The sequence below is a fragment of the Aethalodelphis obliquidens genome, unplaced genomic scaffold, assembly GCF_003676395.1.
Source record: "Aethalodelphis obliquidens isolate GAN/ISIS:26980383/991018 unplaced genomic scaffold, ASM367639v1 scaffold13, whole genome shotgun sequence".
NCBI classification, from domain to species: domain Eukaryota; kingdom Metazoa; phylum Chordata; class Mammalia; order Artiodactyla; family Delphinidae; genus Aethalodelphis; species Aethalodelphis obliquidens.
This window is the reverse complement of record NW_020837957.1, coordinates 32,167,447-32,186,431: the sequence shown is the minus strand read 5'-3', so window position 1 is coordinate 32,186,431 and position 18,985 is coordinate 32,167,447. Positions and strand designations below refer to the sequence as shown.

The 18,985-nt window shown below is 37.8% G+C and overlaps 1 protein-coding gene across 1 annotated transcript in view; it reads left to right on the top strand.

Annotated features, from left to right (window-relative positions):
• DPYD (dihydropyrimidine dehydrogenase) overlaps nucleotides 1-14,635 on the top strand; it is an 811,158-nt gene extending 796,523 nt beyond the window's left edge. The window contains exons 22-23 of the mRNA XM_027114432.1: nucleotides 10,216-10,356; nucleotides 13,432-14,635. Of these exons, the coding sequence (XP_026970233.1) occupies nucleotides 10,216-10,356; nucleotides 13,432-13,602 (312 nt within the window). The 3' untranslated portion in view covers nucleotides 13,603-14,635. The remainder of the gene's footprint in view (nucleotides 1-10,215; nucleotides 10,357-13,431) is intronic.
• Nucleotides 14,636-18,985: the final 4,350 nt, after the last annotated feature.

Below are 18,985 nucleotides of genomic sequence, written 5' to 3'. Positions count from 1 at the left end.
CGGGGAGATCCCACATGCTGCGGAGCGGCTGGACCCGTGAGCCATGGCCGCTGAGCCTGCGCGTCCGGAGCCTGTGCTCCGCAACGGGAGAGGCCACAACAGTGAGAGGCCCGCGTACCGCAAAAAAAAAAAAAAAAAAAAAAAAAGTCTGCCTCATGGGATTATAAATTAGGTAGTGTGTGAAGTGCTTTTAGCCTGCACCAAACATATCCTAAATACTGTATATGTTACCCACTATTAGTTATGATGTTAGGAATGGACAGCTTGAAGTAGATAACAGGTTAGGGTGACCCTCCATTTCCATATGTCCAATAAAGTGAACTCAAGAATGTTAGTAGGAATACATAAAGCTCTGGAAGTCAACCAAGTTGGAAGTTTTGAAGAAGTCCATATATTTTTCAGGAAATTTTTATCATATACCTACCATGAGACAAGCAGTGTTCTAGGAATTGAGCATCTATAGTACAAAAAATAAAACAGCCACAGCCTCTGTCCTCATGAAGCATACAGAATAGAGAAAGAAACAGGTATTAAAACAAAGAATCACACTAATAATATAAAGCTATATTTGTAATACAAACAATAAAGAAAAATACAGGATGTGTGGAGTCTCTTTCATAGCAAGACCTAATTTAGCTTGAAGGAGATGAGGAAGGCCTCTCTGAGGAACTGGCGTTTAAGGAGCCCTGTAGACTGGGTAGTGATTAGAGGGGTAAGTGGAAAAAGGAATGTTCCCGGTGATTCATAATGTGGTCCTAGATTTGGTGAGTGGCCATGGTTATGGAAACAGAAGCAGAGGTTAAATTGATGAAGACTTGATAATTCTCCCTCTAAAATTTGATGATTCTCTTTATATACTGAGGTATAAGGGACGGTAAGGAGTTGAAAATAAGGAGACTAAGATGATTAGATTTTTGATAGTCCCACTAACTGAGATAAAGAAAAATGAAAGATAATGAATCAGGGTTTTATTCTTGGTGTTTTAGGTTTGATGAGTTTTTTAATGTGGGGTGAAAAATTTAGATTTGAGCATATTGAAATTAGTGAGCTCAAACTAATTTTGCACCTGTGCTGGATGGTATAAAGAAAAAAGAACTAACATGCTGACCGCCTACTGGGTGCCAGACACAAGACAGAAGCTTCACGTATATTTTCTTCATTTCTTGCTTAACCTAATACCCTATGAGGGAGTAGGAAGTCCTGGGGAAGCAAATGGGAACAAGTGATCAAAGAAATAAGAGCATAACCAGAAGGAAATGATGACGTGGAGAAAAAAATAGAGGAAGTCTTAAGAATGAGGAAGTGGTCCACAGGTCAGAAAGCACTGCTCATCTTGGTAAGGACATCTGGTATTGTTTCATTTTGCCTTTCACATGTAACCACTGAAACTCCAATTTTCAGTTGGCAATAATTGTCCTATTCACCCATACATCCATTTTGTCATTCATCCAACAACTATTAACATCCACCCACTATGTTCCAGCACTACTCTAGTCTCTAGCAATTCAGTAGTGAACAAAACAAAAGCCCAGCTCTCGTGGTGTCTACATTTGGTGTCTACATTATAGAACAGACAATAAACAAATGAACGAGTGGGTACATACTATGTCAGATGGTCACAGTGCTGTGGAGAAGATACAGCAGGATTAGGGGAAAAGTAACTGCTGGAGAGGTTGATCAGGAGATGCCTGCCTGGTTAAATGGCATATGAGTAAACACTTCAAAGAGTGAGAGAGTGATCAATGCAGATAAATATCGGGGTCGGGGGAGAACGTTCCATTCAGAAGGAACAGAACATGCAAAGACCCCGAAGTAGGAAAGTCCTTGGCAGGAAACTATTGAGGCTTTTTAAAAGGAAGAATGATGTGATCTGACAAAATTTTTCAAAGGCTCATTCTGTCTGCGGTGTTGATACAAGATCCTAGATGGGCAAGGACAGAAGCAGGAAGACTGGTTAGAAGGCTGTTGTAACAATCTAGGTGGGAGATTGGCAGGAAGGAGAATAAATACTAGATAACGTCAGAAGACCTCAACTCCATTGTTCTAAATGAAATGATGTGTGTGAAAGTATTGCACGAGGCATAGTTCTATTCAAATGTAAGGAGCCACGGTTGTTGTCATTTTCATACGAGTCCCTTGCCCCCTTGCCCATTATTTTAGACCCCATCTGGATGATGCGGCCATGTGGTTGTTCAGTCCGCATTGAAATTAACAGCCACGTTCCCTTTAAGAGTCATTTTCTCTCTGCATGTGAATCAGACATTTCTTCTTGTGCTTTTATTGTTTTATTGTACCACACTTACCCAGGCATGCTACGTACTTCCCTCTGCTGCTTCATCATTACTTTTATGTTTTCCCTACAGTGTTTCTTCTGTTCTTGACATACCATTTTTCCATCTCCCCTTTTTCCTGAGGGCCTGGGTTATCTGTTTTCGTGCTTAATATTTTCCCTGTCCACCTATCTGTTTATTTTAGCATGTTTCTTCCCTACTCGCTGTTGGCCTCTTTATAGATTCCTCTGTTCAATAGTTTAAACTCCATGCCATTGCTTTGTTTATCCTCTCAGCTAGCACAGTATATTATTCCCCATCTGCTATAGAAAGGGCCCCAGTGTCCCACAAAGTTGACTAAGCCCCTCTTGTCTGAACAAGTGTTTCAGTCATGGATTCAAGTTTCTAATCTACCCACATCTTCTCTGGTTATGAGTGTGACAATATTATTTCTAAGCAAGCCATGCTCAATAGATCTCATCTTTTGTTCTTTTCTTTCAAATGCCTCAGATAAGACTTAATGGTCTGCTGCTTCAGAAGTAGGCAGTTTCAATATCAGTCAATCAGTAAGTATTTATTGAGTATTTGCTATGTGACCTTAGCAGTGTGCTCAGGACTGGGTCTTCGTCCAGAGACTAACAAGGCATGGTTCAAGGCACCAGGTTTTTCCTGATCTTGGTGGAGATGTAGTGCTAACATATATTTATTATGCACTCGCTGCAATCCAGGAAACTGGGAATACAACATGAATTTTAAAAAGAGAGATATCTATCCTTACGGAGCTCACAGTCTAACAAGGGAGAAAGACACATGTTAAAAATTATTTACAGTTCAATCAAATATGTACAAAATGCTCTGGGAACACAGAGGAGTGAAAGGGATTAGTTCCGCCTCGGGTAATTGTGCAAAGCTTCACGGAGATGGTGATATTTAACATGGAGTTTAATAAATTAGTGTTAATTAAGCAGAGAATTAATAATAAAAGCTAATATTTATTGAGTACTTATGAGGTTTCAGGCACTGTTCTGCATGCTTGTGAATTAACTCATTTAATCCTCACCATAACCCTATCAGGTATCCATATTTTCCCTATTTTACTGATTAAGTAATTAATAAACAGAGAGGTTAAATAACTTGTCTAAGGTCACACAGCTAGGAAGACATGAAAACCAAGACTTGATTCCAAAATCTGGCTCTAAAACTTGGTCCTTAATCACTATCTTCTTCTGTCTCTCATGAAAGAAAAAAAAAACAAAAAAAGGAAGGTGGCATTTCAAGCATATGAGTATGTTTGCAAAGCATAGTGTTAATACATACTTGGAATAAATGCAGCCATGGGACCTTAAACCCAATACAAAACTCATTCTTTTGTTCAGTAGGATTTCCTAGAAAGGACCAAACTGAGAGGCAGTAATGAGGAAAATAATCCAGTTTTCTTGCTCAGTCTTAACATGATGTAAAAGGGCGAGGGGATATACTGATTAAACATTTAAGGATTTCAGCTAGAGCATCAAGAGTGGTTACTCCCAGTGTTACACTGTGACTAGGGGGTCCTTGAGAACCAGAAGTCTTCACTAGCCAACATGGTATCCAGCTTCCCCTTGCGTCCTTGGAAGCTAAGAAATGGTCTCAGAGGCTGTCAGTCCTACCGCAGGGAATAGTCTGGGGCCCTAGCGTCAGCCTGGCGTCCAGTCAATTTCCTCTTTATCAACCCTACATCTGGATTTCCATTTCATAGTGACACATTTACCATACATATTGCCATATTGCGGAGCTGTCGCTTTTGTGAAAGAAAAGGCTTCTGAGGAAGAGGAGGGTAATCAAAATCAGTGCTGAAGGGGAAGGGGAAGAATGAGATAAAGTAAGAAAAAGACAACTGACCTCCAGCCATAGATGTAAAGGTCTCCTTCTAAAAGATGAACCAGGACCTTCTGAAGAAGCTCCTAACACATTCCACAGGTTCACCTGTGCTAGAGAAAAGAAACCAAATAGGAAGCCGTTTTATCTCCTGGCTGAAGAGAACTGAAGTGACAGCGTGCACATTTGGCCCTGCTAAATGAGAAACGTGCTTTAGTCCCAGGCAGCATATAACAGAGATTTGAGAGTCTGCCAAGGCTTATAAAGTTCCCCGAATGCTTCCCACTTCTGTTGATATATTTGAGAATGAATTCTCATTCTCTTTATGAAGCCAGGAATGTATCTCTAACGTCTTTGAATTTCTGGGTAGGAAAATGAATGGTTTAGGGGCACTAGTGATGTTTTCATCTCTTCCTGCTGCTTCTAGGAAGAGATAGACTGCATCTCATAAGACTGGCAAGACAGTGTTGGCAGGAGACCAGTCAGTCTGATCGAGAGGTTTATTATTTCAATTGAGTTGTGAGGGGAAGGAGAAAAGTACTCATATATAACTGTAAGGCATATTAGATACTATGGAGCATAAAAGGGATGACACAGGAAGAAAAATAGTAGAGGATTTTCCCAGCAATTTTCAGAAGATACCAGAGAAATGGGCGGGAGGCATTAACATTCTCAGTTGTCTATATACAGACAAATAGCAGATGAAAAATTATCAGACTGCACTTTAAAACACATGAACAGAATATGGTGAAAATCAACTCTTAAGTCTTATGGGGATGTTTTGAGATGTGATTCCTGACTGGAATATGATGATGGAAAGGTATATCTTCTTTGGAATAAATAAGTCTGATGAAAGGGCTGGGGGAGGAACAGTATATGTCAAAAAGATATACACATGCATGGAAATCCACAAACGTGAAAGTGAAGCATGGAGGAAGCAGCTGCAGGAGAGTGAAATGAAAGGAAAACAGAAATGTTTTTGGGGACTGCATCAGAGACCCCATAACTAGATGGTTAATACGGACAGGCAAGATAGAGCAGCGATGTAAGCCTTTACAGACTTCAGATGAAAATCCCACTCCACTAAAGGCAAAACATTGGCAAAACTATTGAATTGCCATGTTGGAAATTTAATCTCACAAAAGAGAGAGAAGCAATGAGAGACTTACTGCATTGACTTATTTCTGGTTCCTTATAAAAATCTGTTTGGGGAAAATGGCAGCTAAAAGAATCTTGAAGGAAAGTAACCATCCCATTTCATCGTAGAGTTTGTTAGGCCACAGAAAGGAAGTCTAAACTTAAATGTACAAGTATGCCACCTTTAGTAAATCTACTTTCAGGGAGCTCAGAAACAACAATAGAAAACAATCCTGTAGTCAGAGCTCTAACCTGAACATGGATCAAGAATAATGAGCGGCTGTCAAATGGAAATTTGGTGACATAATCTCTGAGTTTCACGAGGAATAGGAAAAGAGTGAAGCATTTAGATAACTCAGTATTGAATAGTCATATGAGAAAATAGAGATCACATTACCAACGATGATCGTAAAAGAGTGGCATCAGGATTTTAAAGTGTTTCAGAAATACCAACGCCTCAAATTATCTGAATTTGGAGAAAATATTAGGAAAAATGGAAATGTATTTTGTCTATTAAAAGTAAAAAAAAAAAAAAAAAGAGAATACACCCACTACTTAGAGCAGATGGTATACTGTTAACTTACAATTAGAACTGTTCAGCTCCTGTTATCTTTGTAGCATCCCCATAAAGAATGCTTTTAGAACTGAAAAGGATAAGGAAAACATATTCGAGAGGTGAAGCCCAAGATAGGTAAGGATAAAGTAGAAACATATCACATTTAGCCTCATTAAATGTATTTAAATCCAAAGTGTCTGGCAAGAACTTGCTACTTTAAAGCCTGAGCCAGCCCACATAAAAAGAATACAGTGATCAGGGCCACAGCTCTCTACTGAACCAATATTGACTACACCCAAACCTCACCCATCTGTCTCAGTAACAAGCTCCCTTCCACTCCACCCTCTCTCACCCACTTCAGTTCCCAGGTCCTCACTAGCTCCTACCCCATCTCTTGGTTTGCTTGTTTCTCTTACCTTCTCCACTAATCTACTTACTATTTTATTTCCTGAATCATGCTTTGTCTCTGCCCTCCCAACTCAGCTTATTCACACTGAGTCCTGTTATCAGAGTTCTACTGAATTTAAACTCAAGACTTCCCTATCTAATTGTACAGTCACCATCCCTGTCTCCTAGCTCGGAGGACATTATATAGAATATCAAAAATAAATTGTATGCTGTATTTTTGAAACTATTTTAGTATGATATTGCTGTATCACACTGATAAAAATTAAATGGTGCTCTAGGTTCTTTAGAAAAGGAAAAGGTTGATGTGGCAAGGGGAGTGAAGAAAAGATAGAAGTAGACCAGAAAGCTTCATTAAGGATCATTAAACTTTTGACTTGAGAGCATTAGTAAAGGAAGAAATTATCAAGTGTCAGCATAAATTCTGTGAGAACAAACCAAATTATCTCATTTCCTATTTTGATAGGTTTATTAGGCAAGCAGTGAACTTGATATAACAGATAAGAACCTGTGACATTGGTAATGGTACAGATAAGGAAATGGTAAAGTAATTAAACAGCTATGTCCAAATAATTTTGATCTGTTTTGGATAGACATCATAGTGATTGCCCACAGCACACTGTCCTTGGTCCTGGCCTTTGAATGACACTTTTTTACAGGTATCGTAAATAGTATGCTAATCAGATGTGTAGAAGACTTAAATCTAAGGACAGTTAACACGCCAGATATCAATCACAACTTGAAAATACTTCAATCACCCGTAAAAAAAAATAGACCAAAACTAAGAAAGTCATACTAAGCCTAATACATTAAGTATGATGCAGCAGGGATGGGATGGGGGCCCTCTAGTTCCTCACTTTTGATCCCAAACTTTATATCAAACAGAAATATTGACTGATCTAGTTTTTAAAAATACTTTTGATTATCCCAAACAAATAATTAATTGACAAAGGTGTGATTCTAGAATTCTGTACTGCTTCCCAACGTTAATTTTGGGAAAACATATCCAATATAGAGCAAAAGGCGTATTTGATATACACAGAATGTAAATTTGCTTCCTCCAATAAAATATCTTAGAAATATGCACTGTTTCTTTGGAATAAGCCTTATAAGCTGGATGACCATCTAAGGAGTTTCCTGTTTAATCATCTTTTGAATATTTACTGATGATTGCAGTCAAGCCATGATCTAATTCAATGAAACAGCTGTTCTGGCTAATTTGTTTACTAGATTGAAAAAATTATTTTCTAGCACGTAGAGTCTTTTACAGCCATAGAGTGACCTCATGCATTTGCTGTCTTAAAATATTAGAAAATATTAAACATATCCAGATACGTTGACTATGATTATTTTGTATTTAAAGAGGTACTCAAATCTTTTTGTGAATCTCATATTAATAAAAGTATTCGGTAAATCAAAAAGTAGCTGTTAGCTCATACAACTGTGTGCCTAATATTTTGCTGAATATTTAGTATATAGAAAAACTAAAGATACATTTATTTTAACAAATATTTGAGTACCCATTATGTTTCAGTGATCTGAGGAGCAAGATACACAACATGAGATACAAAGATGAATAAAGCCTCCTAAGAGGCTGCAAATAAGGAGCTGAATGTAGAAAATACCTACAACATGAAGTAAACTTTGCTAAATAGAGAAATAACTGATGAGCCAGTAAAGCAGAGTGCTTATGATCATAGAATTTGAAGTTAGGCAGCACTGGTGTGAATCCCTGCTTCATCATTTATTTAATTTTATACCTTAAATGTCAATAATCTCATCCTCTATAAAATGTGTGAGATTTAAATGAGAAAATGCTTAAAAATTATGGCACTGGCCTGATACATAGTAAGAACTCAAAGTAATCTGTAACCATTAGTTCCACATAATAGATAAAACACTCTAGGCCACTGCATTGGTAGGAGGGGGAGAGAGAGAGGATGAAGAGGGGAAAAGGACAGGAGGAAAAGATGTAGGAGACAAAGGAAGAAGAGAATGAAGAAGCAGGAGATCACATCTTCAATTTGGTTAGGAAAGGAGAAGGAAGAATTCAGGAGATTTTCAGGAAGTAGTGGCATGTGCGATGTCTTTGAAGGATGGACAGGATTTTTCAAAGTGAAGATGGGAAGGAAGGGTATTCTGGACAGAGGACTCAAGATAAAATTAGGTGCCAGAGGAGTTGACTGACAAGTGTGTTCAGTGTAGGGCATGTGTCCAGTGTAGCTAAAGCACATGGTGTTCGGAAGTGAGAAATAAGACCAAAAAAGACTAGTTGGTAGAAAGCCTTAAATGCTAGACTTAAATGTGAAACTGTATTTAATTCAACAGATTTTTGAGTAAGGTAGTGAGAACATTTAAGCTGTGCTCTACAGCATAGATGAAGATGACAACACTGCATAAGGTAGAAAGGAAAGGGAGAATAAGAGGATGAGACATGTAGGCTCTTATAACTACATTAGAAGTAATGGGAAATTAATTAGTAATGGTTAAAGATTATAGTAGACTTGGAAAGAGGATTCAGAAGATATTGCAGATCCAGAGCTCAGAAGACTTGGCAACTGACGAGATCTTGGAGTAGGGAGAAGTCAAAGTGAAATACAGCTCTGAAACTTCAAGCCTCAGTGACTGAAGAAATCCTAACAGTGTTAGTAAGACTAAGGAAATCAGAAGGAAGATCCAGTTTTGTGATGCTGATGAAAAATTCGGTGAGGGGTGAATTTGACATACCAAATTCTAATGACAGTGCTTATCATGCAGCTGATAAAAGTAGATCTTAAGTTTGTGAGAGAAATTCAGAATGGAGATATTGATTTGGACATCAAGTGCCCCCCCTCTGCAAACAGACTGTGGTATCACTGAAATTATACCTTCAACACACTGAAAAGAAAATAGTCAAGACAGTAAGTTTTTGATCACCTTATTTTTTGAGAGACACACAAATGGTATATAATTATGTAAGCTTTGTTTCAGTTTAAAAGCTCAAAGTCATGAGCATATTGTCATTTAGAGCTGAAATCGGGAAAAAATAGAGTAAAAAAGGGTAACCAAGGTCATAAAAAGAAGAACAGAAAATAAGATACCATAGAGAATATAGGAAGGTGGCTTTAAATGTGAGTCAAACCACCTTGAAGACGGACCTTGAATTCAAACAAAAGATTGTCTTGTTAAAAGTTAAAAACAGAAGCAGAAAATCTTGACAGCATACTAATTTTACAAACATTGTTACATTCTTCTGTTTTATGAAACAAAGTGTTTCTTATTGTTGATGAAACATCTTCTGTGCTTCACATATTAAGCACACTTCCAATTAATATGAAGAACAAAGCAATGTGTAACAGCATGAAAAATCTTCAGTGGTGAATGAAGAAAATCCTAGTTCTTTAATAGTAAAAGAGCATCTTATTTAGCTATTAAATTAACCTAATTAATTAACATAAATTAGAATTTTTAAATCGTGAAATATACTCTTCAAGACATGACAGGTGGGCATGCTATCAAAGCACTCTTCTAAATGAAATCTAGACTCCAAATGCAGTGCTATAAATGCATAGTGTCCACATTTTTATTCCCCTCATTCCTAGCAATCTAAAGTTTTCTAGTATCAGTGCATTACCCTTTGTCACTTTTCATTACTTTTGGATCATTCAAAGTCCAAAATTGAGAAAAAGGAAGCCACAACCACTGAAAAGGGTGTCATTTCTTCTGTCCACAGAAACACTGATTTAGATCATTTGTAGAAAACCTGATGAATGCAATTAGTTAGGTCTTGTGTTTCTACGCTAGATATATACAGAAAGCCCATCTTTCAGGAGACAGAAATATGTAAGCTATAATTATAAAAAGTATATCTGTGAGAACTACAGTATCCAAAACCTTCTAAGTTATATAATGCAGGATTTTATAAAAACAGGGAAATTTGGACAGATACTAATCATCACATGGTAATGTTTTACAATGAACACTGTAAGTAATTCAGTGCCTATCTTTCAGGATGTGATTGGAAAAGCACTGCAGTACCTTGGAACATTTGGTGAACTGAGCACCGTAGAGCAAGTTGTGGCTGTGATTGATGAAGAAATGTGTATCAGCTGTGGCAAATGCTACATGACCTGTAATGACTCTGGCTACCAGGTAAGAATCCTGCTGCAATTAGGATGCTGTGAGGCATGTTTCTTCTTGGCTTTTGTAGCAGAAAGCATCTTCTGTCACAAAGTGTGGGATTCAGACCAGACGTGCCAAACATTGCTACTCAGCAGTGACATAGCTCTCTGTCCTCTTACCCTCATAACATAGTGATTTTTTTTTAAAGGGAAGCCATAACTCATACTAACGATGCCACCATTCAGTGCACAGTACTGTTTTAGTATCATTTCATCACTCATAAAATTGGAAGGAAGAATTCAAACAAAAAAAGAAATTCACACAATTATGCCCATGAGGAAGCATTATGCTCTCATGCAGAGGGAAAAGAGCTACAATTTATTGCCATGACCCTGAAAGGACTTGCTTCCTTCTACCAAAAGAGAATGCTCTTGCATTCAGTATTGATTGAGCTTCAGTTAGAAAGAAAAAGCATTTTCCCACCAACTAGATGGGCTGGTTGGGACCAGAAATTCCTCTATAGCTGGAAGAGTCAACAAGTTGTATTCCTACCACATGAAATGATCCAGAGATTCTTCCCAGTTCCTCAACCTTCAGCTGAGAGTCTGCCATGGAACAATAAAGAAAAAATGGGCATTCAACTGTCTTCAGGCTAAAAACTACAGAATAATATTATTTTCATTAAATATTTCAAGCTATAAAGAAGTATAATAAAGTAAAATAAAATCCCTTTAAGATGATTAATGAATTTTCAAATTAGATAAACTGGCTATTGTTAAAAATTGTAGTTCATTTACCTTATTCAGCTTGGAGAAAGTTCCTATTTGCTTGTGGTACGATATTACATATTCTTCTGATCACCTAATACAGGTATGACAGACATAATTTTAATTTTTAAAAAATCTCTTCTTCTTTAATTTAACACTACTTCTATACCAAGTTTTCACCCTTGTATCACTTTTTTTTTCTATCTGAGAAGTGTCTCTAACAGTTACTTTGAAAATGCTAATCATATCACATTCATTTTCATTTCTTCTTTTCTCTAATTAACCAATCAGAGATAAGTAAGGAAGTTTCATCACTAAAATCACAGCATCAGGGTTCTAACATCTTAAATCTTAGAGGTTATTACTCCCACCTTGGAATTCTAGCCTTGGTAAAATTTTAGCAAAAATAATCTTATTAATGAGGGGAAAAAAAATCACAATTATACATTTAAAAAGATTTTAAAAGTCCTTTGACTCTTATGTCTCTAAAGGATAAAAAATAGAAAATCAAAATCTTCAACTGAAAAGTTTTACATGTTTGCAAATTTTCAAAGTATAAGATTTCTTTTTTTTTTTTTTTTTTTTTTTGCGGTACGCGGGCCTCTCACTGTTGTGGCCTCTCCCGTTGCGGAGCACAGGCTCCTGACACGCAGGCTCAGCAGCCACGGCTCATAGGCCCAGCCACTCCGTGGCATGTGGGATCCTCGCAGACTGGGGCACGAACCCATGTCCCCTGCATCAGCAGGCGGACTCTCAACCACTGCGCCACCAGGGAAGCCCAAAGTTTAAGATTTCTAAAACATAAGTATTATTTTATTTTCATCAATTGTTTCTTGGATTTCTATTTATAAAAGGGTACATAAAGAAGAGAAATAGCTTTTACTCATTTAAACAGCCATCTGAGATGTTGTTTTACAAAACATAGCAACAATTTGTTTAGACAAATTTTCTAATAGTTTGTCATAACTACAGTTCTTGTTCAGATATATGGTTGTTTCCTTAAAGATCAGAAATTTTTAAAAAATATTAAGCAGCCTGACATAATTTACTCTGAGACCATTTTTATGTGCATAAAAGAGAAAAAAATTATAGTTACAAGTAGCCTCATTTGGGGGAGGAAAATTTTAAACATAAAAAATATTTTGAATTGGATTATATAGCATGTTGTATATGACACAGGAAAAAAAACCACAACAGAATTCAGTAATTATTTCAAAATGTAAGATTTGCAGACCTGGCCTCAAGGAGTATCTGGAGTGAGGCGGGGGCTTAATGACCCTCATAATTTTGCTCAGCCCCCTAGCTCGTTCCTCCAAATTAGTGCACCATCTGAGTAAAACATCAAATTGTTCTGCAAGATTCCAGACAAGTCCTCAAGTCGCCTCTGCCCCCACGTATCTACCCTGAAGTCTCCCCTAGATGGAAATTCTTGCATATTGTTTCCAAATAACAAATGTTATAACATTTGGAAACAAATGTTTCTCTCTTTAACAAATAATCATCATGACTTTAAATAAAAATCTCAATTGTAAATTTCACACTAGGTATTTTCATTGCACATTATAGATTGCTTCATGTTAAAAGAAAGGAAGGAAGGAAAGAAGGGAGGGGGGGAAAATGGAATAAATTATTGAATTTCTCAAAATCCTGAGCAGTTTTAGAGCTGGAAGACTTATCCTGGTTCTCCCAGCTGAGGAGTGTCAGGCCAGGACCAGGAAGCCAGGTGTCCAGGCTCCCATCTTTCAGTGATTTTTCCCCTTGGTGGTCGGGTAATGCCTAGAATCAGCTTGGAAATCCTCAAACCTGAAAGCTGGCACTTAAGCTAATTTTTTTTCCTATTGCCTTCTTCTAAACACTACACACATAATTTGAAATCCAAACAAGTGCATTCATTGCCCCATCTGACAGTGACGTTTCTCCACTGCCGAGAACCATGAGTGTGAGAAGGACAAGGTGTGGAAGCACCCTGCCCCCCTCAGGTAGCTGACACCTGCCCAGTCATGGTCAGACTGACAAGACCTGTGTTCTTCTCAGAACACAGGACACTAGAGAGTTACTATGTTATGAAATATTTTCCTCACACAAAGAGAGAAAAATACCTCTAAGGAATTTTAAACATTGTGTTTCTAATTTTAAAGGCATTTCTTTTTTGTCCATTTTTTTTTTTTTTTTTCCTTCTCCCTGGCAGCTCAACTGTTGCTATAGCTGCACCACAGTGCTGGGCGTAGTTGTCTCCAAGTGCAGCTCTCCTGCAGTGGAAAAAAATGTTGATGCTAAAATGGGGGCATTCTTGACCTTTGTGGGCAGTGACAGCAAGACTCTTTATTTCTGTTCGCAGGCTATCCAGTTTGATCCTGAAACCCACCTGCCCACCATTACTGACACTTGTACAGGCTGTACCCTGTGTCTCTCCGTCTGCCCTATTATCGACTGCATCAGAATGGTTTCCAGGACAACACCTTATGAACCAAAGAGAGGCTTGCCCTTGGCTGTGAATCCTGTGTCTTAAGGTGATTTGTGAAACAGTTGCTGTGGACCTTGAGGTCACCTACTTATGCTGATCTTTTTAATTGTGATCATTATGCTCAGCTCTTTCTAAATTCAAACAAACATATAATTTCTAAATAAGAAAAGATAATTTCTAAAGAAATTTCTAAATTTTAAAAATGTCTACTGCCAGTGACCATTCAGTTAATGGTCATAAAATAGAATAATTCTTTTCTGAGGAGAGCTGTTAAATATAACTGTGTAGCAGTTAATTGGATGTTCACCATCAGTTGTCCATTATGAAAAATATTAGCAGTTTTGTGGCAATTAATACTACAGTTTCCAAATTGCCCTATGCTGGGCTCTGTCTTTGATTTCTAATTGTAAAAGAAATAAGTATTTTAGAACAAAGTACAATTTAACTTATGAGCAAATGTTTCCAAGGCAACATTTTATAATTAAAAATTACATTTAATTTTAACTCTGTTTCTAAGCAAAGGTAATTAGCTCCATAAAGCTCAAATGAAGTCACATAATAATTTTCTGTGGCAGGAAAAGAAAGCCAACAAGGATTTGGGAAACTTTTTTTCAGGCCCCTTCGCTGAAATAACTTCTTTTTGGTGCTGGATACTGAAGGCGAGAGTATTTAGTAACCATTCATATCACACTGTGCTATTCATCACTCACTCCTTAGATGGGTGTCCAAACGCCACCAATGAATCAACATGACATTCTTCTTTAAATATTTAAACTATGTTCCTAACAAAGTAAGATGTGTTAGGACGGAGCTCTGGTTAAAGCCACTCTTTTGCTGTGCACAGATCTGTTCTATCTGCTTCTAATAGTAACCTTCATGATTACAGCAATTAATGTTTGAACACAACCCAGATTATACAGCAGTGGGTCATGTGCTTCATCATTCAAGAATGAAAAATATAGTATTGGAAATATATATTAAATGTGTGATACCACTTTACCAACTCTTTATTTTAGTGTTTATGTGGAATTTTGAAAGTAATTAAATAAAAAAGAAATATTTTCTGTTACTGCCAAATAATATTTTTGTATTTCTCTATTTTCATAATCAGCAAATAGCATCCTATAAATTAGTTTATCTCTTCTTTGTGGCATATTTTAATATGAATCCATAAGTAGTGAATCTTTATGTAATCATCTGTGGCATATCTCTATGACAAATGCAAGATCAAGAAAAATTAAATGTTTGATTATGCACTTTTAGAAATGCACATTTACCACAAAATCTGTATGATTGAATAATACCAAATAAAATTTTATAAAGCATTATTAAATAACACGGTCTTTTGCTATCTCTTGGTAGAGCAGTTTGGTGTTAATTCTACAGCAAATTCCATTCACAGTCATTCATACATATCAAGCTAGTTCAAATCTAATGACGGTGTCCTTAAGATTTCTTCCCACTCTTGACTCTGATAACCCCTTCTGTACAGATGGTGCTAACATCTATACCTCCATGTTGGACTTCTGTCCATGTATCTGACCACTTGCTGTATTTAAGCATTTCAAACTCAATTTCAAAAGTCAAAATAGTTACTTCTCCTGCTTTTTGTCTTCCCTGCTTTCATGCAGTCCCTTACCATGTCCAACAATTTTACTACTAAAACATTCCCCAAGTCTTTCCCCAGCTCTAAATTGTAGAAACTGCCATGGTTCTTTCCTTCATTGTGTATTATGCAGCTCTTGTAATACCTCCTAACAGGCCATCCAACATCCCCTTCCACTTCTTCAGTGCTATTCTATTGATAGATTACTTGCCAACATGAATGTCCCATCATATTTCTCCACCACCATAAAAACCTCCAGATCCTTTCATGTGTTAACAAATTAAATGCAGTTTCATTAAAATGGAATTGAATACTCTCCTACTAAGAGCCTCCACTACTATTCCAAACATATGTCCTTTACATACTCTGGGCTTTAACCAAAGTTGGAAGATAATTGCAGTCTTTGGAGTTTGATACCTGGCTGTCACTTAATTGCTTGTTACCTCAGACAACCAAACTTCCTAATCTATAAAACTGGTATTAAAATAGTTTCTAATTCTTAAGGTTATTGTGAGGATAAAACAAAATAATACAGGTTAATTAAATAACTCTTACTGAATAAGTATTCACTTTATTTTTTCTCATTTAAAAGCATCCTATAGTGAAGCAATTTAGAAAACAAAGATATGTTTTGGATACAAATCATCTTCTGTCTCTTCTATTATGTTTGTTATTTTATTTATTTATTTATTTGCGGTACACGGGCCTCCCACCGCCGCGGCCCCTCCCGCGGCGGAGCACAGGCTCCAGACGCGCAGGCCCAGCGGCCATGGCCCACGGGCCCAGCCGCTCCGCGGCACGCGGTATCCTCCCGGACCGGGGCACGAACCCGTGCCCCCTGCATCGGCAGGCGGCCCCCCAACCGCTGCGCCACCAGAGAAGCCCCTATGTTTGTTATTTTAAAATGAAAATGTTTATACTGGAACAAGTTTAAATCTTACTGGTTCCCTTGTTAACAGTGAGTTCATTAAAATCTTTAATGTGTTCACTTAAAAATATGTTTACACTGGGCTTCCCTGGTGGCGCGGTGGTTGAGAATCTGCCTGCTAATGCAGGGGACACGGGTTCGAGCCCTGGTCTGGGAGGATCCCACATGCAGCGGAGCAACTAGGCCCGTGAGCCACAACTACTGAGCCTGCGCGTCTGGAGCCTGTGCTCCGCAACAAGAGAGGTCGCGATAGTGAGAGGCCCGCACTCTGCGATGAAGAGTGGCCCCCGCTTGCCACAACTAGAGAAAGCCCTCGCACAGAAACGAAGACCCAACACAGCAAAAATAATTAATTAATTAATTAATAAACTCGTACCCACCAACATCTTCTTAAAAAAAATCATAAAAAAAAATATGTTTACACTAGAGCTCATATAATCAGGTTATACTTTATAATAAACACAGAATTTCAATAATATAAACACATTCAGTTACTAAGATCTTATCTAATATTGTCTGAAGAGACCATCATCAGTCTATCTTGTACTACTCATGTGAGAGCCTTGTCATTACAATAAAATAACTTAAAAATTCTTGTTGACTGTACATTAAGAAAAAAATTTACCTGTAAATATTGTTTATATAAGACACACGTTTTTTAATGCAGAACAAATTCTTCTACCATTGTTTTAAAACTCTATCAACCAAAATGACAGCAACAAACCAAAACTAAAATGTAAATAAAACATCTCATTTAAGCACACAGTAATTTGATCAGAATAGAGATTATTAGCCCCATTTCACAGATGGAAAACCAAGGCTCAAAGAGTTTATGCAATTTGCCCAAGACCATACACTGAAGAGGGCAAAGTCCGTATTTAAACCCAATACTCCACTCCCCCACTACACAGCCCACAGTGCATGTTCCCCATCTTCACTTGCACCTCCCAAACCTTCCTACAAATGTGAAAAAAGTCATTCATCGTACACACAGGTTATTAGAATCTGGATCTGCTGCTTGCCAAGCACATGAACTTGGATATGTTAACTAGACCACTGAACCTCAATTTATTCATCTGTAAAATTTCATCAGAAGATGATAGCTTTGCATTTAATACATTAGGTATAATTATAATTTCTGTTGCTATTATTTATGAATATAGAAATTTCAAATACACTTTAAAGAGATAAAAGGCTACTATCAAAATTCTACATTTGCTAGACTCAAAATCAGACTGTCTTAGTATTAACTGGTGGTATGACTTCCTAAGCATTCATTCATCATCATAGCAATCTGGAAAAAGACATTCCAAGCAGTTGGAAGATCAAGATTCTTTTTTCAAAAAAAATAAATTTATTTATTTATTTTTGGCTGTGTTGGGTCTTCGTTTCTGTGCGAGGGCTTTCTCTAGTTGCGGCAAGCGGGGACCACTCTTCCTCGCGGTGCGCGGGCCTACTCAATATCGTGGCCTCCCTTGTTGCGGAGCACAGGCTCCAGAAGCGCAGGCTCAGTAGTTGTGGCTCACGGGCCCGGTTGCTCCACGGCATGTGGGATCTTCCCCGACCAGGGCTCGAACCCGTGTACCCTGCATTGGCAGGCAGATTCTAAACCACTGCGCCACCAGGGAAGCCCCAAGATTCTTTTAAAAAGAGAGTAGTGTAGCCGGGCTTCCCTGGTGGCACAGTGGTTGAGAGTCGGCCTGCCGATGCAGGGGACACAGTTTCGTGCCCCGGTCTGGGAAGATCCCACATGCCGCGGAGCGGCTAGGCCCGTGAGCCATGGCCACTGAGCCTGCACGTCCGGAGCCTGTGCTCCGCAATGGGAGCGGCCACAACAGTGAGAGGCCCGCGTATCGCAAAAAAAAAAAAAAAAAGAGAGAGAGAGTAGGGTAGCTAATTCTAACAAAAATGAAAGATCCCAGTAATGAAACTTAACATATATATGTATATATCCAATTACCATATTTAGAAATGAAGCTCAGCTGACTTGACTTTCAGACAATGCCCTCTCTTCCATATTATTTTGCTAAGTGGGTATTACCTATTTTTCTACAATATGAATCTTTGGAGATGCATTATTCACTTTTGGTGATCTTAGGGTGCCATTTAATGGCCTGAAGAAACTATGAAATAACCATTGTCTGAAAGGGTTAATTAATATGGTAACATTAATTAATATAGTACCTCTTTTATTAATTAGTACAGATTTTCTGCTTAAATTTTTTAAATTACAAAATGACACTTTTAAAGTGAATAGCCCATTCAGGTTGGAAACTTGCATGGCTAATTGTCCCTCTGAGTATGTTAGCCTTTCATTAACTGATCTATAGCATTTATAAACTCTGATATTGTCTATCATTGTTTTCATATTTACTGTTCTTCTAATATGCACTATAAACTGCTGTGCCATTAAAGAGACCAAGCCATCTTGTCACTGGTAGATAGTCTATAGTAGTGAGTCATATTGATTAATGTATCTATGCAGTTATTTCTTTACAGAATTTGTGTAGTGCTTTTCCATATGTTGTGTTCCGCGAGCACCCAGAGTCTTCTGTGTCCCTGCCTTCTCTATTCCACTACCATTGATGAATTCAAATTCATACACTGCTGGAAGTTTTTGAAGATTTGTATTAGTCAACATACGGGTCAAGACCTCCTCTCTTACCAATAATTTTCCTTCATGTGTTTCTGTTGAAACTAAGATCTACCTGCCTATTACTAGTGCCGGCTTATTCATCTTTCCTGACCTTCTGTGATTTTATGGTATCCAGCTCCATGGAATCTAGGTATTTGGTCAAAGATAAAGTGCCAAGTATACACAAACACGCACACGCACACACACACACAAGTGTGAGAAAGACACATGTATGTTAAGACTCAATTATTGAAAAGGT